Here is a 22552-nt window from a genome sequence, read left to right as displayed (position 1 = left end):
TCACGACCATGCATAAAATGGATAAACACCAAGGATTTACTGTTTAGCACAGGTAACTATCTTCAATGCCTTGTAATAAACTATAATGGAATAGAATTTTTAAAAAAGAATATAGGCATATGCATATATATATATATATACATATATATGTATGAACAACTTTGCTATATACCTGAAAATAACACAATATTGTAAATCAATTATATTTCAATTAAAAAAAAGAGTTGGTTAGGTTTGACTCAAACCCAGGCTCCACTGTCCCTAGCTGTGTTGTCATTTTGAGCCTCAACTTCCTCATCTGTGAAGTGGGCTAATAAGAGTACCCATTCTATGGCATCATTGTAAGATTAAATGTGCTCACATATGGAAAGCAGCCATCAGGGCTCTTAGAGAAGGGTCATAGCTGTGTGCCCATGAGGTTAACACAGAGGGAGTCGAGGTTTACATCTCATCCAACTGGAATGACTCTGTCCCTCATGAAGGGACAACACCCTTCACAGAAGTGAGAAGTAAATCTTACTGCTTCCTTTGCCTCTCAGAGGCTGTGCAAGAAGACAGAAACATTTTAAGCTCCTGCTAGTTCTTCCTGCTGCTGGAAGTTGGCCCTGAAGTCGAAGCCCCCTCCCCTGGCCCTAGTTTAGCAGAGCGAATGAATCAGCCTGCGCAAATACACAGGCAAACTTAGCTCTGAGTAAGGAAAGAACCCAATTGCTCTGGACAGTGAAGCATGGTGCCTGGATTTCCCTGGGAGGAGATGAGTGAGGAGAACTTGGAATAGAGGAAAGAGGCCTTGCAGCATGGAGGGGGCCTGATGGTAGGATGGCTGGAGGGCCATTTAGGAACAGAAATGTCTAAGATTCAATATTTGGTAATTTGTGTGGCTACCATATAACCTCCCATGTACCAACAAAACTATAATGAAAGCTACTCTCTGTGATAGTCTGAGCATAAGACACAAAAGACATGTTTCACATATTGGGGATAAAAATGCAGGAGGACAGTGGTCTATATGAATGCTGAGACAGTCTGTAAACTCACCCCTCCAGTGAGAGCAGGAGCTGAAAAGGTTTAGAAGAGCATCCTTAGCCTATCCAATCTGGGCATCCTTAGAAAGACAGAGTGGAATGTATAGTGGGCTGCGGCTCCAAAAATTTCATGCGAAGGATGCTTAGTTGTCATCTGGCTTGGGAAATCATCCTCATTGTCCAAATCCCTGCCTGACATCTCAGCGTGGGTCCTTCACAGGAGCATAGCCAGACAAGAATGTTCACTCTTTAGCCCAGTACCTGCCCCTCCCAGAGCCTCCCCGGGTGAGAAATGCATTTCCTCCCATTAGGTGGCACATGCCCCTAAGCCACTAGTTTTCCATGATGGCTCCCCATGGTGCCACCAAACCCATCAATAACTCCTGTGGAGCCCAGCCTCCAAACATTTCTCAAATGTGTCCACATCCCCAAAAGACCCACTTCCTCCCGCCCTGCTGCCACCCTCCTCCTCACCTGGGCAGTGGTCTCCATTCTTCCCCCACCCCTCATCCCTTTTCTTGGCACACTGTCAGCCAGCCAGGGTCATCTTCAATCAAAAGGAAAGTAGGAAATTTTCTATCTCTTCCCTGCTTCAAATCTGAGTTTAGGATGAAAGCCAAACTCATGTTATCATGGCTTATGTGACCTGATCCAGCCCACGCTCTGACCTCATCACCAAGCCCCTCCACTCTACCCCATGGCCCCTCCTTTTCTTTTCACACATTCCAAGCTCAGGGCCACCTTACAGCCCTGTCAGCAGCCCTGCCAGAGCCCTGACTACCTGTCGCTGAAAGCCCACTCTCAACCACTCAACTGGAAGGGGTCACTCCCATGACAGGACACTGTTTAAACTTTACAATGCTGCTGCCTCAGATAACTGTCTTCCTGACTTGTCTGTTTGTCTGTCAACTGGTCTCCCCAGTGGATGCTAGCTCCATGAGAGCCAGGGGCTTTGTGTCTCTGTGAGAACTGGACCCAGCAGCTCAAGGGGTAGATGAGCCCAGGGGTGGGGGGTAAGGGGTTATTATCATTATTCCATAGGCATGAATACCTCCACTGAGCAATGGGGATCCAGCACCACCAGGGGCGGCTGCAGCTTCAGCAGAACTGAATTCTAAAACCAAGGTACATGTGCTTGTTATTAAAGCAGGGCAGTGCCCAGCAGCGGGGGCAATCTCAGCTCTGAGTTAACAGAAAGCTTGAGGCCACGGTTATCTGAGCATAGATTCCACCAGTAAACACGGAAATGTCCAAGTTCCTGATAACCAGAACCTCGGGTTCCCCATCTCCTGAAATCCCCCTTCTCCTGGACCTGAGCCTTCCACCCAGGCGAGGGCTGGGCCACAGTATTAACTCATTAAACTGTGAACAAAGACCAAAAAGGGCCATTTCTTCCACAAAAGCCCTGAACTGCATTGAGCTTAAGTAGGTTCCAAGAGCCTCTCCAAGGGTAATGGCTTAGGAGGAGGCCAGGCGTGGACCCTCACTCAATACATGGAGGGGGGCTAGTGTATTCAGTCACGGCTGAAACTGAAGATGAAGGAGTTTTACCCTCAGTGTTTTCCTGGCTGCACCCCACCAGGCAAAGTGAGCAGCAGACCCCAAATTTGGCTCTGATGCAGCCAAAATCAAGTGTGCAAAGAAAGTGAGTTCACCTAAAACTCACGGCACTGGAAAGAGATGGCATTGAGCATCCTTTATGAATGTAAGTTTATCAGTATCTGAGTCCCTTCCCAAACAAGACTGACCCAGGACCTCCTTCCAGAGGAATCACAGAAGAATGATCCCAGTGAAAACCAACTCATTTTTAGTGACTTTGTAATTTCCTCTCTCTTCAACTCTACTTACCTCATTTTAATTTTTCCCTCTTATCTTAGGTGAACTGATAGTTTCTTTCCCCTAAAGGTTAACATCCTCCACCTAAGCTTTCATCTTGAATTTTTTTTTTTTTAAGGCTGTGCCCATGGCACACAGAAGTTTCCAGGCTAGGGGTTGAACTGGAGCAGCAGCCACCAGCCTACGCCACAGCCACAGCAATGCCAGATCCAAAGCATAGTCTGCAACCTATACCATAGCTCTCAGCAATGCCAGATCCTTCACCCACTGAGGGAGGCCAGGGATAGAACCCACATCCTCATGGACACCAATTGGGTTAATTACCACTGAGCCACAATGGGAACTTCCAATCTTCAATTTTTTTTTTCCATTTATTTTTTGGATGTTGTCCCATCTAGTATTTACCTCTGATGCTACAAATCTCTACTTCCCACTGACTTCTCACCTACAGGATAAAGTTTCCCCATCCTAACAAAGAGCATTCCTTGACTCTACCTCCCCTGGAAACTTCCATCTTTCCCTTCATCACCAGACTCATTGACAGGGAGTTTCCCTATCCTCCCCACCTCCCAACCTTCAGTTCCCTATTTATCTCTCAAGCTTTGACACTCTTTGACCACTTTACTCCCTGACCTATCTATCCCAAAGTCATGGGGCTCTCCTGGTGCCCAAATCCAACAGGTTTTTCTTAGTCTTCATTCAATACAGCAAGTCCTTCAGTCTGACCAAGGCCCCCACCAAGCTCTCTCATCAATAGCTACCATGCACCTCACTAGGGCCGCTCACTTATCTTGTCAGACATAGACATTATCAGAATTGTGGAATTCCAGGAAGCCCCAGGTACTTCTCACAACACTGTGTATGACCTCACGTGCATGGCCCTCTCCCTTGAAGCAGTGACCAGATTGGAATCCTCTTTGCAACCCTGTTGCATAGTCCTGTGATTTGAATCAGGTTTAGATACTCACTCAATCCCAGAAGGTCCTTAAGAGAACGTGTTTCCCTGAGGTATAAAAATCCTCAGTGAGTCATATGGGTGGACTTTCCTGGAAACTGGAAAGACTTCTTCCTTTGAGATCTTCCAAAGGAAAGGAGCATTTAATTAATGCCTTAGTTAATAACTTTTGAAAAATGAACAACTATTTATCAAGCACCCACTGTGCTGGGCACTGGAGCATTAGCAGGTTTGCAGACTGGCCCACCAGCTGCAGCAGGAACTGGGAAGGGGGTAGGTGGGGGGAGGATAGAAGGCGGGAAGCAAGCCAGGTCTGAAGTGGCTGCAGCGGCAAGGCTGATTCCTGGGTGTGCACAGTGCGCTCTGCTTCCTGAGCTGGGGTGGGTCCAGCCAAGGGCATGACTGGATGAAATCAGCAAGGAATGGACACCAGGCCCCCTGTGGCCTGGGCATCAGTGGCCAACTGCTGCTCCAATTGCCTACCACTGCTTCTTTGCAATCCTGCTGCAAGGAGGAAGAAGGGCAGTTTCTCAGAGCTCTTTCCATCCTGTTCTTGATTCCCCGCTGGGCTGGCTTCCAGCAAGATGCCAGAGAGCCTCATATGGCAGCCCACACACGCCTGTGTGGACTTCCAGGGCTGGCCACCACGCTCCCTCCCTGAGCCTGGCAGTAGGAAGGACTAGCGCCAGGGATTCTGGAATACACATGGCATCTTGGCAGCCGCCTCTAACAGATGACCCACAGCCAGCTTGCTCGGGCTGTAGGGAGTGACACAAACCTAATTGCACTCATTGGTCTCGACTTCAACGCTCCTCCCAAGCCCAGTGTTTTTCTCCCTTCCCTGTTGCCGCCCGATCTGCGTCCTTAATAACAACCCTTAGGCTTGTCAGCACCCTCATATGTTTGGGCTCTTTCTGGACCATCTGCTGTGCTGTCCATGCACCTTTCCCGTCCCCAGGACATCCCCTCCTGCAGATAGGAGCCCAGGACCACAGAAGAGGGAGGGTCAGTTTCTCCTAGTCAGCCTCAGTCCCATGCCCACCCAGAGGGACACTAAGGGTCCTTTTAGAGAATGAGGGACCCACTGGAATCCCAGCAGGGCTCTGCTGTCACCACTGAGAGTGACAACTGAGAAGACATGGCTATGGCTCGGCCTCCAAAGCAGCAAATTTAGATGATCTCATCATCAATCTCTCCACCCCTTCATTTTTCCCATGCTCATTTCCTTGAACCCCCTCCAGCTAGATGCCTCTTCTCCAGCCTGGGCCACTCTGCTGCCCTAGCACAGATTGGCGGGTTGGCTAGAATTGTCTGTGGCCCTTCTCACAGCCAGTGTCAGTCTCCACTGCCCGGCCCTGCTCAGTATATTCCCAGGAGGCCACCTGCTTAAAGGCCAGGGCAGGAGGTCAGGGGACATGGGGACTGCCCCCAACCCTCACCCTGACCTTGAGAAAGTCAGGCTGCCACGCTTGGTTAGCCATCTGTACGACATAGGAGATTAGAGGCTTCACTCAGAATCCCATTAACATTTATGGACTATGCAGCTCAGAATTCCCAACCCTGAAATGTGGCAAGGCTCTGGCCAGAAGATTCCTTTGGAGAACAACACCATGGGAAGACTGGCAGCACTTTGCAGCCTCCTGGGAAGAGGCAATGACACTTACACTCACCAGCTTTGGCTCCTGGGCTCTGAGGGCATCATGTTCCAGAAGGAGATGGCTGGCCCTAAGTTAGCACTCAATTACAAGGGGACAGCCCTAAGGAGAGCCCACTGGCTACTTGCTTGGGGAGTCCCTAAATACCCAGGGGTTCTGCAATGGGCCAGGAGGGAGAGACACTTTGTGCCTCTAGTGGGCGCTGTCACTCAGCAGTCGCCTTCACTCAGCTTAGCTACAGATACCTGTTGTGCTATTCATAAAAGTACACAAATTAAACAAAATCCAAGTTTCCAAATACAGGAGACTAGTGAAATAAATGTGATATAGCCACACAGTGGGACATTGTCCAGGCAATTAACAATCATGCTGCAACCCTGCGTTTATTAAATGAGGCTGTGGGGAACCTCATTCTTACATATTATTACTGAAGGCACACATTGGTAGTACTTCATGTGGGTTATATGACAGAAGAGGTGTACCAGGTAGCCTGTGGGGGTTATTTGGTCCTGCATTAATACTGTACTTAGGTTCAACCATGTTTATTTAGGTTTACTATACTTATGTTCAATCCATTGAATTTATTTATAAGAGCAAATTATTGTAAAGACAGTAAATGAATTTGGATACACCAATGCAGTGGAATAGTATGCACCTCTGAAAAGAAGAATGAGCAATTTCTCTCAGAGTTCCTAGAAGCTGGCAGGGGGAGTACTAAAAAGTGCATAACTATACGTCATGATACAGTTTTATACATGCAAAATGAAGGGAAAACAAGATATATATTAAAATTTGTTTATATGTAATTTGTTTAGCTATAATTCATAAGGATATATGATAATAGTGGTTACCTGTATGGTGATAGTGGTGAACGGGGAGGATGGTGTTGGCACATGGATACTGCTATATATAGGGTAGATTAACTGGAAGGGACCTACTGTACAGCACAGGGAGGTCTGCTCAGTGTTCTGTGATAATCTATATGGGAAAAAAGAATAGATATGTGTATATGTGTGGCTGATTCACTTTGCTGTATACCTAAAGCTAACACAATGTTGCAAATCAACTGTACCCCAATAAAAATTTTAAAAATTAAAAAGACTTCACTAGAACAAAGAAAAAAAATTCACCCACTTTAATGTACAATTCAATGATTTTCAGTAAACCTACCAGTGGCACAACCATCACCATAATTCAATTTTAGAATATTTTCATCGGATCTCTTGGGTCCACCTGCAGGTAAGCCCCACTCCCAACCCTGGCGCTAGGCAACCACTAGGCTACTTTTTGTCTAAGGGGATTTACCTCTTCTGGACATTTCATAGAAATAGCATCATACAAAATTGGATCTTTCATGTCCTGCTTCTTTCACTTAGCATCTTGTTTCTGACATTTCTTCATCTTGTAGCAGTGTCAGTACACCACACCTTTCTATTGTTGGATAGTATTCTGTTGTTTGTGTATCCCATTATCAGTGGATACACATGTGGGTTGTTTCTACCTTTTGACTATTTTGAAAAACATTTCTATGAACATTCATATACAAGTTTTGTGTGTGTTTATATTTTTGAACCATGTGACCAGACTATCTACACAAAAATCTTTAATATTGCAAAAGACTCGTTAAACGGCATAGGAAACAATCTTATAAAAAAGGAAGTAGCAAAGCAACGGGTGTGTGTGCATGTGCGCCTAGAGTGATTTGATTCTGCTAAATAATTAAATAAGAACATAAAAAAAGATTAGAAAGGCAGAGAGCTAAAATGTTAACAGTGTTGTCTCTGGGTGATGGGATGGTGGATAATTTATGTGTTTGTATGCTTTTCTGTATTTCAACAAATTGTCTACTGTGAATATAAATTACTTTTGTAATCAGAAAAAAACCCACAATGTTATTAAAGACAAAAAAAAAAAAAAAAAAAAAACTCCTTTCCATTCAATTTCTCCAAGGTCTTTACCTCTCTGTTGCAGAAAAATACCCTCCCCAAAGTCCGCAATTAGGAGAGAACAGCCCATCTCCCCTCTGCCCCTGTTTAATGCTGGTCACAGCATCCAGAAAACTGAAGATCCCCAATAAATACCAATCGGTTTTCGAGACCTCGAGATCAGTCTCCATGGCAACCTGACAAGGGCATGACACTCTATGAGCACTTGCCCAGCGTGGAGATGGTCCAGCAGGAAGAATGCCTGCCTCCAACAGCCGGAGGTTGCCAAAAGACCCTGGTATTTATCTATGTGGCAATGGGATCAGGCTTCCCAAGACTGAAAGAGGCAGACATCTCTCTAAATGATGGAATGATGAAAGTCTGAAGGGATCATCCTGATTGTGGGTTCCCTGAACTGCCGTTTCTGCGTATACAGCTGCCAACAGATGTCATGATTCAGTATTTTCCAGAACTACATCTAAGACCTAAGTGTCCTTCCTCTATGCTTACCTCATGCACAATTTCATCATCATATTGCTTCATAATTACTCACTTGTCTGCGCCAGCCCTGTCCCTTACATTTGCAGAGCCTGGGACAAGAGAATAATTAGAAGGCCACATCTCACATGGCCAAAACATTGGAAGTCATAAATCAAGCTAACGCACTGTTAAACATGGTACATCCTTTCTTCCTACTCGGTTAAATATATCCTCAGAATGACCTGCAGAACCAGGTGCAAATTTAAACATCTTGGGCTCCTTGGAGTTGCAAGTTGGGACCTGTGCTGCCAGAGAGCTGGCTCCCAGCCCGCTCCCCTTTTCCATCACACAGCAAGAGTCCCAGGCACACCCAGCCTGCACCGCCCCATACTCACACCCAAGTCTGACCCCCAAACAGCAGCCTGTTGGCCAGTTCTTAGGCTTAGCAGTGCACGTACCTGCAGTGCAGCCCATCCTTAGAAGAAAAGTCCAATGGAGACCCCGCATGTGGGCTAAGGGCTGTTCTGGTAAGGATTCTGATTTAGGCAACAACAGCTTTATCTAGGATGGGCATTGAGTGGAGGCTCTGGGTGGTCACTTCCCATGGTTCTTGGACCTCTGGCAGCTGAGGGAGGCCCCCCCGCCCCAAAAAGTATGAAAACCCTCTTGCCCAAGATTAAGGGATACCAATTTGTATCCCCACTAGACTGGATTTCTTGAACTTGGTACTACTGACATTTGAGGCCAGATAATTCTTTGTGGTGGGGGCTGTCACATCTACCCTTAGTTGTGAAAACCTAAGTCTCTAGAGGACAAATCATAGCCTCCCCACCCCGCCCCCGGTGAGAACCAGTGCAATAGACTATGAAGCTCTTGAGGTCAGGAAATAAAACTGCATTTTGTGGGAGAGTTCAAGGTGTAGAGCAGATGACCAGAAACTATTTGAAGGATGATCAATGAACCAATGTCTGCTCATAGTCTGAGATATATATATATCTATATATATACACACACACATACTTAGGGCCATACCTGCAGCATTTGGAAGTCCCCAGACTAAGGGACAAATAGAGGATGCAGCCGCCAGCATACACCCCATCCATAGCAATGCAGGATCTAAGTAGAGTTGATGACCCACATCACAGCTCACGGCAAAGCTGTATCCTTAACCCACTGAGCAAGGCCAGGGACTGAACCCACATCCTCCTGGATACTAGTCAGGCTTGTTACTGCTGAGCCACAAAGGGAACTCCAAGATGGTCTATGCCTATCTTCACTCTCATTCTCATTTTCCAGTAATTTCCTGGCATATGACGGCATCATTGCTCTGAAGGCTAAATAAAATGCTTGTGTGCTTGTGTTTTCCAATGTTTCTCAGTTTTAATATCAATTGCAATAACTGTAGATGGATATGACCCACATAAACAAAAATTCTTTGAGGTCCTCTTTTAGGTGTGTAAAGGGGTCCCAAGACCAGGAAGTCTAAGAACCACTGTCCTAGAACAATAATGCTACTCATACTTTAGCATCATTCAAAGTAGGAAGTGGAGAAAAACATATCTGGAAGAACTTTCTGAGAGGTAGACTAAGTTACTGAATGTAAAAATAAGTACATTTTCTGAATTTTATAACTTGAGTGTCACTGTGACATTTTAATGGAAAAATGTTCTCTAGGTTCTTCAGAGTGGAAAAAAAACAAGTCTAGAAAAAAAGCAGAAGTATTAATATTTTCAATAAAAGAAATACACCCCAATACAATATTGTTTGAATGGAAGTTGATCTGACTTGCACTTGGACTAGCCTAATCTCACACACTCCCAACCTATCTGGAGATTGGCTCCATTTGTTGGCATCCCAAGACCGCCAAGGGCATGCAGAGACAATTAGAGGGAGAGTGACTGCAACCAAGTTTGCATTATTTGTGGAGGAGGAAGGGATACCCTCTGAAACGTGTCATTGTAAATTTAACTGCCATGTTGAGATTATCAGTGGTTTTCCATTATCCACACTATGGAATCAGGCTATATTATCGACCAGAAGCATTTTTGTTGATATCTAAACAACATCCCTGACCAAAATAAACAGATGAATGACCCCATTCCCTCTGGCTTTAACACCAGTTCTTCCATCACTTCTGAGTTTCCCTTTTTAAATTTCCTTACTTCCTCCCTGCCTCCCAGATGCTATTTTCCTGCAGCTCACCCCCACCCAAGTGCCAAGGTGTTCTGAACACATGGCATCAGTCACATGCCAAGCATACCCAGAAGAGGCGTATGACAAGTAGCTCCAGTTTTCAAGTAGAACAACTGACACATGACATCCACCTTCCTGGATCAACATGGCCAGTGGTGGCCAGGGCAAAACAAAGGTCCTTCCTACCCATCCTGGCACAGGAGTCCCCTGAATCCTCCTTTGAAGAAGTATAACCTTGGAAGCTGACGAGGGTGGAAAGAGATGGTAAAGGGATTGCTGGAGATCCTTTAAGAGAGACAACTCTTGCTTTCTGCAAAAATCATTTCTAGAAATTGCCTCCAACTCCCATAGGCAAAGGCCGTGGGTTTTCTTTATTAAATTAACAATAGCAGAAATCACAGCAACAGATAACTCAAGGACATGTCAATAGCAGGTCACCAATAGAAAAGTTGTACCAGCTGAACGCTGGGGCAGCTAAGAAATGGAACGTGAACTACCATCTTCAGCGCGGCCACTTCTCTGCAGCCTACTTCCATCTTCTGTGCTATAAATAATTCAGAGTTTTCCTTTTTTCTTAAATATCACAAAACCAAGTCAGAATCTTTATGTGAAGGATTCTGCTGTGTCCCTCTCTCCCTCCTCTCCCCCACCCCCAGCCAGCCCAGGCAACTCCCAGGAGAATGACCCCTCAAGCTTTAACATTTATTCTTTGACATTTCAGACTGTTTGTTAGGCAGAGCTGCCTTCTCAAGATCAAAGTTGGAAAATCTTGCCAAGAACTCCCGCTTGGCCCTGTCCAACTGTGACAGAGAGGGTCTATTAACCTCCAAGCATCTGCCTCCTTCCTCATCCAGAGAAACCACCAGCCCTCACCCAGAAAGGCAGCCATCCTCCCTCTTACCCGCTTCTCCACTCTCCAAGAGGGGACAGAGGTCACTCTTCCCATGTGACACACCATGCTCCTCAACAGAGAGGGATGGACCCAACAACCAGAGATGCCCCCCCACCAGGAGTAACAATAGTGACTCATGGAGACATAGCATTTGGGACATGTGTCTGGGTAGAAACAGCAAATTCAGAGGCAAGTAGAGAACAAGGAAAGATAACTTACCAGAGTCATTTCACTAGCGGTACTGCCAAGACTGATTGTCAGCTCTTCATTGCTGTGTGCTACCCATCATGATGTCACCTCCACCAACCTGGTGGGGTGACCAGGTTTAGGGCTGAAGTCTTAAGCTCTTATGTGAAAAGACTTACCATTTTCTTCAGAGGTATCACGACAAAGGTTTCCTGTGCTTCACAAGGGTACCTACCCAATAGCTCCCAGAATCATTTCTGCCTCCAAGGGCAGAAGTGAGGGAATCTGGTCTAAAACTGGGCAAAGGTGTTGGGGTGTTGTTGCTCATCCTGATAAAAGAGGTCAGTGGTTGATCAACACATCCTGCTTTCTTCTTTAAAAAGCTTCTGACTACACTGTGACTCAATGTTACCTGAAGTGGGTATGAGTCCATTAATGGGTATTAAAGGAAAGGTGTTTTATGTTCAATTAGATTGGTAAAGTTGTAGGATAAAAAGGTTTATTTAAAGCAGAACTTCTTGGAGACTTTAGTATCCTAATATGCATGGTGAGTCTATGAGAGGTTGGCTATACCATACAAGGTTCTCCAGTTATTTGATGGGCTCTTAGTGTTTCATGAGACTAAAGGGAAGCATTGGCACAGCCAATGATGAGGGGTACTTGATCCTCACAATCTCATTGATCTAGTAACAAGTTGGGCATTCAAATTAAGAGAGAACCCTATTGCTGAAGCTTCCTGCCAGAAAACTGATCAATCCATGTAGAGCAATAATTGGTCAAGCAGATTTTAGGTCCCTAAAATCACCAAGAAGGCCAAAGATACCACCTTGGAAATACACAGTGGTGTCATTCGGTCTTTTTAATGACCAGGTTGGCCATTTGGTATCAGAGACACCATGCAGCAATTGCCTGTTATGATATCAAGAAACATTAAATTGACAGCCATAAAGATTGAATGATTCCATAAGTCATCCAAACATGGACTCCAAGTTTAAATTCTCCCAGGAAGGATATTCTCAGAATTTATTCTATATTTGTGGTGGCTCCTCTACTCCCACCCGACTCAAGTTCTCCCTGGCCAGCTCTGCACCTGGCTCCCTCAGAAGCAAAAGGCTTTGGTCCAGAGCTGAGGCCCTCAGACAGGAGCCACCAGAAAGAGTCTGAGATCCTGGCTGTGCCCCTTCAGCCAGGGTGAGTTTTCAGAGACCTAATGCTCACGACAAAAATTGCTTTGGGATCTCCTTTCAGATTCTCTGTCATGTGAGTTTTCTCCCAGAATTAATAGCAAGAAAAAGCTGACATATCAGCATATACATAATACATAGGCTGGACTTGGCATCCAGCCTGCATTCTGGAACCTTCCTTCTTCCAGAGATGCATGTAGGAGGCCCTGGGAGAGGCACCTCCATTGGCTCCCCGTGGGACACAAACTTTAGGTAGGGCTCCTGACACCCTGCTCACAACCTGGCTGTGAGCAGTGGGGTTGCCCTAGGCCTGTACATCTGCTAACAACCAGGGGAAAGACTGTAGACCAACATCATTCCTTTATGAGCTCTGGGGCCTGGTCCCCAGCCCCATGTGTTCTCTTCCCTTGAGAAGTCCATTTGGGAGTCAGGCCCACATGACCTTTGGCCAAAGGCTGTTGCAAGCCTTGAAATGGAAAAATATTGCACGGCAACTTTAAAACAATATCATGAAGACCAAAACAGACCAAAGTTATTGTGAGCTTCAGAATAAGAAAGTAGGTGGCCTTTCAGAGTTCTATTAAAGTGTCACTGGGTCCTTTTTGACGGCAGTGAAGTCACTTTACCAGAGTTAGGTCCTTGCCCTTATCACTGCAGAATGGATACAGGGACTGTATCTTTTTAAGGGAAATAGGGCAGTTGCTCCAATGAGGTCCCCAAAGACAGACCCAAGCTTCATTTTTCTGCCATGGTAACAGCACACAGGTGGCAGAAACAAAGGGGAAAAGAGACCTCCATTGACAAGCTGGGTGTCACTGTGAGTCACCAAGGCCTCTGCCATTACTTACCCAAGTCAGGCTTGGCTGGATTTTCTGAGATGACATGGTGCTCTGTTCCTTAAACTTGGATGAAACCACACATCAGGGACACGACTTTGGAACTCACACCTTTGAGCAGCCTCACCCTTGGTCTTCAAACCCTCTCCATAGCTGAGTGGGCTGTTCTATCCATCCTCCAAACTCTGAGATGGCACTTGTTATCGCCCTTAGACAAGGGGTGTAGAGGGAATTGATCTTTGCCTCTCAGAAAAGCCAAGCTCCGTTCTTCCTGCCTTATTCCACATGCTCCTCTCTCCACTCTCAGGCAAATCAAAGTCAGGTTCATTGACAGTGGAAGCCTTGAGTGGATCCTGTTTGCAGAGGATCATGGGAAGACACTGTGGTCCTGAGGCTGCCTCCTTTCTGAGAAAGAAGCTCATGTATCTCCTGCTTTCTAGGCTTCAGAGGCTCACCAAAGCCTTCAGTCAGGATTTCCCTATAGTTCTGGCTGTTCGCTGGGAATCTGGTAATCCTGCCTTCCTTCCTTACCCAAACAGTTCCAAATTCCTTCCCAAAGTGGACCGACACAGACCTAGTCTTGCCTCGACTTTGACATATAATTGAAGCCATCAGTACTCTGTGTGTCCCTGGAGGACCTGTGCTGCTCAGAGACTCTCCCACCTTCCTGTTCCCCTCGCTTCTGGAAGCCGAGCACGCTGTGGTCACAGGCTAGCCCTAGTAGCCTCTCACCTTCCCCAGTTCTCACCCCTCCCCACCCCCAGACATGCAGGGCATCCAAGCAATGTCACCTGGAAGTCAAGGAGGGTGGGGAGGAAGGGCCAGTGCCCTGGGGTTTTCACCCAGGAAGGGAAAGTGTCCTGATGGAAAGAGACAGAAAGGCACAAGGTCTTGGGCCTTATTACCATGCAGAGATCTCTTCTTCGAGCAAGCATACCTTTAGTCCTAAGGGGAAATGGGAGTCACTTTATAGGAGTTTTATCCACTGAGTAGGAAGAATTCGGATTAAAATCCTACCCCAGTGGGCCTCAGGATCCTGACGGAATTTCCAAACCACCTGAAGAAGCAGATGAGAAATCTTATCTCTGGGGATATATTGTCAGATCTAGGCTGAGGTTTTCTTGAGAGGTGAGAAGTGCAGGGCAAAGGATTTCTAAAGCCAAAATGCAGAACCAGAGCTATATCTAAGGGAACTGGCGGCCGGGAAGCTTTACCCATGTTCCCAGCAGTAGAATGGGGGTGTGGGATGGGGCAGAGGAGGAGAGCAGCAGAGGGGAGCCCAGGTCTCCTGGAAAATGCCCATGCAAACCAGTTCCACTGAAGCCCCCACTGTCCCAGCTGCCTGGGTGTCCCTCCACTGCCATGACTCCCGGTCCCTCCCTCACTGCTACCCTCATCCCCCCACTTCCCTTTCAGACTCATGTGGCAGCCCCCTGGGAGTGCAGCTGGGGCTCAGAGGCAGCTGGTAAACACTGCGGGAGCAAAGGCTCTCTGCCTCATCCACGCCTGGCACAGTCCAGGAACTGCACAGTGAAGTCACCCTGCATTGACCTGCCGGAGCCTGCGCTGCCTCCGCAGCATGAAACCCTCCCTAATGTCTCACTCCTGTATCTGAGGCAGGTGGGTCTCTGCTCGGGCCCAGGCATGACCTGCAGGGGCTGGGCTGAGCTTAGGAAAGTGTCACCGCCCAGTCCTATGCTGAGGTCACACCTGTGGTCCAGGAAGTGGAGGGGAAGATGTGGCCACTGGGAGGTTAGCTATAGAAAGGAACCCCCACATGAAAAGAGACAGGGCAGCCCAGAACCCAGCTTCTCAGCTTCCGCAGTGAACATGCTTGGCATCTGTTCTTTCCCTGTGTAAGAAGCACAGGGCTGAGCTTCCACACACTAGGAGGTCTCTGAGGCAGGCAGAAGGAAGTTCAACTAGGGCTGAGAGGTCAAGTAAGGTCTCCCTTCCATCACTTTCCTGTCTGAAGCTGCTCCCACCTGCCCGTACCTGGGCAGCCTTACCTACCAGCTTGAGGGGCAGGTGTGTCTCAGCCAACAAGCCCTCCTCAGCACCAGAGATGCCACCCCTGTCTGTCTAGGAATCTTGCCAACTGAAAACCAGATGATCATCTTAGATCTGAGAACAACTGCACTCCCAGGCATCCAGGGGCAGTAAGTGCCAGATGGGTGGGAAAAGTACATGGCAGATGTTTATTTCTGGGGAGCCCTTCAAAATCCCCTGTTCCAGTGGTTCTAGAAGGAAGTTCAGGATAGCATCTAGCCCCAAAGATTCCTGAAAGGTTTCATCTGGGTAGCCAAGGGCACTGCGGCTTTGCCAGAGCAGAAGCTGAGCAGCCAAAAGCCCTGGGGGTCAAGGAGACCCCATGCCAGTCCCAGCTCTCCCAGTCACAGCTGTGAAAACCTGGCCTGGTGAGTTCTGACTCTTTCTGCACCTTGGCTTCCTCGTGGGTAACATGTACCTTGCCCTGCACAGGTGCATCCTGCATTCAACGTAATGATTCTTACTCATGCTCCCCAGGAAGGCCCATTCTTTGGAGCTTGGCAATCAGTTCCAGGATCTGGCCACACAAGCCTAGTGAAAGATTTAGTTCCTCTCCAGAACACGTCTCTGAAAGGCTCTGCCCCTGGGCTGACCACTTTCCTACAGCATTTTCTGGCTACAGTGAGTCCCCCACCCTTCGAGCTTCTGAGAACAGGGTTCAGAACCAGACCCCCCTGCCCCATCGCTCCCTGCAGAATAAAAATCTAGACAGCATGTGGCAGGCACACTGGGTTCATGACTTAAATCTCTGCCATGAAATCCCCTAGGACCAAACTGTGAGCTCAAGTCTGAGAAAGCAAATCCCGTGGGTGAGATTCCAGCCCCAGAAGGTCAGGGAGCTACAGGTCATGCTGGTCCACTGAGCACCCTGCACGAAGCCAGCAGCCTTAGTGGACTGAGTTCGGCTCTCCACCCTTCCTCTGTGCCAGTTCTGACTGTCCTGGAGCCTCTCATGTTGGGATAGATGCCAGGGGACTTCAGGGCCCAGCAGAAAAGCATGGGAAACAGAATTTTGGACATGAAACATTGCTCTCCAGTTTCAGCAGGTCCCCATTCCTCCTGGCAATTTTATCACTCTTTCCCGCCACCTGCCAAGGGTTCTTCCGCTGCTTCAGACCTTGATGCTCTGACAAGTTGTCACTTGTAGCACAAGGCCTTGCATTACACTTTATAGGCAAAATGGAAGCCACCAAATGAGAACTCGCTCACTTCCTTGCCCACCCCAAACCTCTAAACCCCTTTCTTTTCCTCTTCCCTCCTACTAACTGGGAGAATTCTCTGTCCATGTGGCTGATGCTAGCCCTTCCTCTGAAAGATGGGTGCTTTTCTTTCCCAAACTCTCAGAGACCACTTCTAGTCATCATCTTTTCTCCCATGTATTGGTAAGCTCTTATGTATCCAAAGAAAACAAAGTGTAAAGATCTCTAATAAGTTAATAATGAAATTCTCCTTTGAATCCATGCAGATTGATGGTCCCCAGAACTGTCTCAACTCCGAGGAGTCCCCAGTCTGATCCTGGAACCACTGAGAACAGCAGAACACAGAACTGGGGTGACCCCCCGCCCAGGGCACTCTATAGAAGAGGAGCTTCCATTTGGGGTGAGGTGAGGGTGGGAGGGCCTCAAATCAAACTAGACTTAAATAAGAGACTGAGTGAATAAGGCTAAGTAAAAAAAAACACCCACCAGCTTATCAACCCCTGTTGGACTTCCACCCTCAGCTCACCCATCTTACTTTACTCACCCATCTTTATTTCCTAAGTAAGAGAGCTCCCCTAAAGCCTGAGCCCCAGGAAAGCATCCAGATCCTCCCAGGAAGTCTTCCCCAGCCCTGGAAAGCCTCCTCTCTTGCTCCAAGTCTCCTACATACAGAACTCCTTCCTTCTAAATGGGAGATATTGAAAGTTACAGAAGGCATTTCAACCCTTCTAGCTGTGTCACATCTCAAGAACCAAGGGCAGACAGCTATGCCCAGCCCACTGAAGCATTTCAGTTTCAGCAGGACCCCAGGATTCTTTGCCTCTCCTCTCCTGGCAGCCTACACAAAACCTGCCATGGGAGTTTGGCCCATCTAAGTGCATATGTGTCTGTGTGTATATGTGTCTGTGTATGTGTCTGTGTGCATGTGTGTGTTTGTGTTGGGGGGGAGTGTCTCTGATGATCAGCAAGTTGACCTATAAGCCCAGAGCCCCATCTTCCTCTGGGTAAGGTCACTTCCCCAAGATCCAAGGAGACACAAAACCACTCCTACTGAGGGAAAACCACACTGGCTTGCTGGTGCACCAAAGGTGAAGGACACCTCAATGCCCCTCTGCCCCCTATACCAGATTCCCCAACACATCAGTTCTGAAGACAGAATCCCTAGCCTTGGGCTGCTCAGACAACAAAACATCCCTTGGCCACTTAGGAAGCAAAGGTCTCAGTAGCCTGAGTTGTATCTGGAGGAGTCAAGTTTGAATCTTGCTTTTGCCTCTTGTGCTGTGTGACCCCGAGTGAGAACGCTTCAATCTTTCTGTGCCTCTAATTCCTCCTCAGTAAGATGGGGAAACACTCTGCTGTATGGACTCAACCTGTTTCTGGGGGTGGGTGGGTGGGGTCTCAGTGAAAGCAATCAATGCAACACCTTTGCAAACAGGACTTGGCTAAGCAATGTCTTTAAAAGATTCATAGTAAGATGGGGGGAGGAATTAAAAAACAAAACAGGGGTAGCCTGAAATTTCTATATATCTTTAATAATCTTTGAAAAATTGCCAAATAAGAGGTCTGATCCAGTCATTTCATTAGAAAATAAAGTGTTTATTAAGAAACTATACACTGAACACTCCTATAAGTCTCTGTGGAAACACAACGCCCCATTGTCATAGCACAAGGTGAAGAAAATGGCAGAATAAAAGATGCTGAGATGGATGGAGTCTGGGAGGCTGGAAATGAGGTAATGACTTACAATAATTAAAAAAAAAAAATCATCCTCAAGCTTACTCCTTAAAGCCACACTCGGTAGGAGGCCTTGGCCCAGGGGGCTGGTGGGACAGGATGGAAAACAGCCTGACAAAGTGACGGGGTAGTGGGGAGCTGGGGTTGGGAGGCTATACAGACACACACCTCAAGGCCCTGGAGAGAACCCGAATCTCCGGCAATACTCCAGACATGCAGGTGCCCAGGAGGCCACCCCAGGTACTGGGCATGAACTTGGAAAGCTCTGTGGTCTTAAACCCTGTGGAGGTGCCTGCAGAAACAAGCTGGAAATCCCACCATCCACAGGACTCAGGATGTAAAATCCTAGATGGGAATTTTAGCCCCCAAGTAGAGTTGCCAAAGGGAGAGAATCTGTCATCTATTACCGCGCATCATCGCTCCAAAACTTTGTGAGTGGGATCAGACCACCACCATTTTGTCCTAAGAGTGGTCCTCTGCTCCGGGCTCCACCCTCCAGGGGGGCGCCTGTGCTGAACCCCTGTGACAGAGGGATGTCGGGTGGGTGGGGGGACTGGGCCAAGGCGCCTCAGCCATATGGCAGCAAATCTGGGAGCGGTTCAGGCCTACACTGTCTCTTTCCTACTGAGGCAGGAAGGGGCACCCCCGTCTCTCTATCCATGGATGGAGTGGAAGATGGGGGAAACCACGCCCTCTGTGGGAAGGGGTGGCCATGGAGTAAGGCAGAGGTCAAAGCAAGCAAAGTAAACACAGATCTTGACCAGAGAACAGGAAGACACTTCCACAGGTGCCATGAGAGGGGCTGGAGGAACCAACTGTTACTTCTCTTCCCCTTCAGTTCCTCTTGGCCTTGAAATGCTGATTCCATTGGGTTCCGAAAGTTCTCAGAGTCAAGAGTAAGTAAAAGTGGGGGAAGAGAGCCACTCCCGGGAACGTGGACCAGCAGGAAGGGCCTCGGTCCCTGATTCCCTCGGTCCCTTGTGGTCCCAGTAGGAAGGCCAGTCCACAGGCAAGACCTCCTGCAGCCAAAGCGTGTCGAAGCTGCGGGTCTAGGGGTCAAGGAGCCCTAGAGAGGTCCTCCTCTCCACGGGGCTTCCTAATGTCACACTCACTGTGAGCAGTTCCAGACAGGAGAGGAAGCAAGGGGGAAGTGTGTCCAAAAAAAGGTACGGCTTTCTCCACCAAAAATAATAATAATAATAATAATTATATATATATATTTATAGAAACGGATTGGTTTCCATTCTTTCCTCTGAGACCTAATCTGGTGCCAGGACTTGGGCCCGGCTCCCCCTCCTGTCACCGCGCCGTCTCCACCTCTGCTTAGATGTTCTTCCCCACGGGAGGCTGCAGGACGACGAGGTCCCTAAGTGGACAGCCCGGTGTCCTGGGGGGGCCGGGGAGACCCCACACTTCCGAGCAGGGAAAGGGAGGCCGGAGCACAGCTGGACTTCATCAGGCTTTCTCGTGGTGGTTGGGTTGTTTTTGGAAAGCAAGAGAATGGCTAGGATGTTTAAAAGATGGTTCCTGGCGCACAGGTTTTTAATTCTCTTTATTGGCTCTAAAGATGATGGCAGGAGTTGCCTTGGAGGCCGGAAAAAAAGGAGCACAGTGATGATTGGAAGGAAAGGGCAACCCTGCCAGTGGTGGATGGGGGAAAAAACACCCCGTCTTGGTGGTTAAAGGGTGCGGGGGCTCCGGTGGCTCATGTGGTTTCTACTTAGCATCCCTGGATCCAGACAGAACAATGCCTAGAGCTTCCAACCTCTCAGAGGGCCCAGCCTACCAAGGTGACATCAAAACAGGGAGGCTTAAAAGGAGTTTTTAAAAGCCATGACGTCCTTTGCTGAAATAAACATTGACATCCTCAACATAGATGCCATGGTTAAGAGGCTTGGAATGTCCAGGAAGGCTTATTGGATTCAACATAATTTCTCTGAAACCTATAAAAAACAAAAACAAAAACAAAAAACAGAAAAACAGAAAAAAGCAAAATAAAGTAAAAACCAAAACCCCCAAAGAAGATCAAAACTAGAAGGGGAAGCAGAAAGGGAGCTGGAAAGGGAGGGGTGGACTGGAGACACGGATATATTGGGAACGCCAAATGAATGCTTAGCAAAAGGGAAGGAGATGGGGAGGGGATTAACTTAAAACCAAGCACGGGTGGTCGGAGAACCTGGAAACACTCCACTTTTGCTGCAGCCTCCACTGAACCGAGGGTGGGGAGCGAGCAAAACACTTGGGGACTTGGCCTTGGGTTGTCCTGGAAGAGGAAGTGCAGCCTCATCTAAGGAGGAGGAGGTCCTGATGATGAGCTTGAGCTTGCGAGGAAGGTGGGGGAACAGCAGGGCATGATTGCTAGGGTCATGATTGCCAGACCTCGAATTCCTTGGGGACGCTAGGGGGTCATTTCTAATCCTAAGAGCTGGGATAGAGTGGACCACCTCCGACCACACCAGCTTGGCAGGTGAGGGCACAGTGCTTCCAGAGCCAGAAACCTGCTCACTGACTTTTCCCTAGTTCACTAAGTCAGTGAAATGAATGGCTGGGCTCCAGAGCTGTGAGTGTCCCCGATCACATCTCCAGAAGGAGGTGCTTCAATCAACCCCAGATAAAAATAAAGTCTATAAAGCCACGTCGGTGATGAGCGTGGGTCTGTTTACGAGTGCATGCTGCAGGCCAGAGAGAAGTAGGCCTATCTTCTCATGAAAGCCGTGTGCAGGTGTGTGGACGTGATAATGGGCAGCTGGATGCTGAGGACATTACAGGAGAGGTTGAGTTGGTTGCACTGAGACACACCCCTCCTCATTCTTAGGCCATACTAGGCTCAAAACAGAGTTGAGTTATCTTGGGTATTGGGAACCCTCTGTCTGTAGGGAGAGGGATCAGAGCTGTGGAGTAAGAGGGAAGCGTTCCTTGCCTATGAGGTCATGGTCAGAGGGAGGCTTGGTTTCTGTGAGAGCTCCACTGGGCTAACCTTGGGCAAAGGCTCACTTGGGTCTGAGGTGGAGGGCAGGCCATTAGTCTGGACAGTCTGCATAGAAGTTCTATGATACCTGTGACACTGCTGTTTCTTTCCAGGCCATGGTCCCCCTCTTACTTCTCCCACATCCCTCACCCAGGTCCTGTGAAGGACCCTCTCCTAGAAGACTCCTCTAACCTAAGGGACTTTAATTCCAGCCCCACACTGGGCACCTGGCCACCCCCCAGCCCCAGCCCTCAGGGACACATGGAGATATGATGAGGTCTTAAGATCTTAGGAATCAAAATTGGTGAGGGGCGGGGGTCTGTCCTGTGTACAAAGATGTCAAAGGAGATAACTCACCATGTGACCTTGGGTAAGACACTTCCCCACTCTGGACCTCAGGTTCCTCATATATATAGTGAGTTGATGGGACTAGATGATCTCTATTGTCCTTCAAGTTTAATATCCCATGATTGTCTATGTTTGAAAAGACCCCTGGCAGAAGAGGCAGACATGGGGGAGTTAATGGTCAGTATTGAGCCCCCAAGTGCAAAGACATGGGGAAGCATTTTTCTTAAGTGCACAAGGCCAGACCCATAAATTCAGGTCCTCCCAGCTCCCAGACTCACACTACTTTACCTATAGGGGTGCCTGCTTTATTTTAGGCATAATATTTAGATATAGGATCATCTGAGTACCATGCAGTGCCATTAAAGAACTGCACAGGGGAATGACCATGAACTCTGTCCAACCTGGCCCTGCTACGCATATCCCCTATTCCTCTTCTTGGATGAGGAGGGCCCTGAAATGTGCCCATCACTGTGCCCATCACTGCTTTAGTGGATGCCATTTCTGGGGTTGGAAGGATGATTCCTATGACATGGGTGATGATCTTACAGGTCTCAGGACCCTCTTTGGGGCTCCTCTGCTTCCATAGGAGACACTCAGCTACTCTCCAAGGGAGAAACAGCTTGACAAGGGGGGATGAAGAGGGAATGAGAGGGGGTGTTTGTCCCCTGAAAATCTGTCTTGCCTCAGGGCATAAAGATTTGTCAGGACAACAAAAGCTGCTGGTTCCCTGGAGACACAAGGACTCTAACTCCTATGAAAGAGGAATCTTTATGACTTGAGAGTGAAATCTCTTCTGGAGGCTATGCGGCATCGTGGGCCCTGGAAAGCTCTGCGTCGGATCTATTCAAGGCAGAGGCCAAGGCTGCCTAAGCCTCTGCCAAGGTCCCTGAAGCTGCCTCCGTGAACATGAGCCTTTTCCCATATGAGCCAGGATCTGAAGTTTGTTTTCTCTGGAACTCTCTCCCAGGTGGAGCCTTTCCAAGATTCTAAATGCTGAAGCCTGATAGCATAAGAGGCACGGCTCCAAAATCCTCCTTTCCTCCCCCTCTTCCTCAGAACAACCCAGAGCAGGAAGGAAAAGGCATCT

At 48.0% G+C, this 22552-nt stretch overlaps 1 protein-coding gene across 5 annotated transcripts in view; it reads right to left on the bottom strand.

Moving 5' to 3' along the window:
* Window positions 1-22552, bottom strand: part of NTRK3 (neurotrophic receptor tyrosine kinase 3) — a 406414-nt gene that overhangs the window by 100460 nt on the left and 283402 nt on the right. The window contains exons 13-14 of one of the 5 annotated variants that reach the window (XM_021083229.1): window positions 21475-21609; window positions 17991-20092 (exon numbers count right to left, since the gene is read on the bottom strand). In XM_021083229.1, the coding sequence (XP_020938888.1) occupies window positions 19974-20092; window positions 21475-21609 (254 nt within the window). In that variant the 3' untranslated portion in view covers window positions 17991-19973. 5 annotated transcript variants of the gene reach the window in all.

Source organism: Sus scrofa, chromosome 1 (assembly GCF_000003025.6).
Source record: "Sus scrofa isolate TJ Tabasco breed Duroc chromosome 1, Sscrofa11.1, whole genome shotgun sequence".
Classification (NCBI taxonomy): domain Eukaryota; kingdom Metazoa; phylum Chordata; class Mammalia; order Artiodactyla; family Suidae; genus Sus; species Sus scrofa.
Note: the sequence above shows the minus strand (reverse complement) of the source record. Positions and strands in the feature narration are given on the sequence as shown.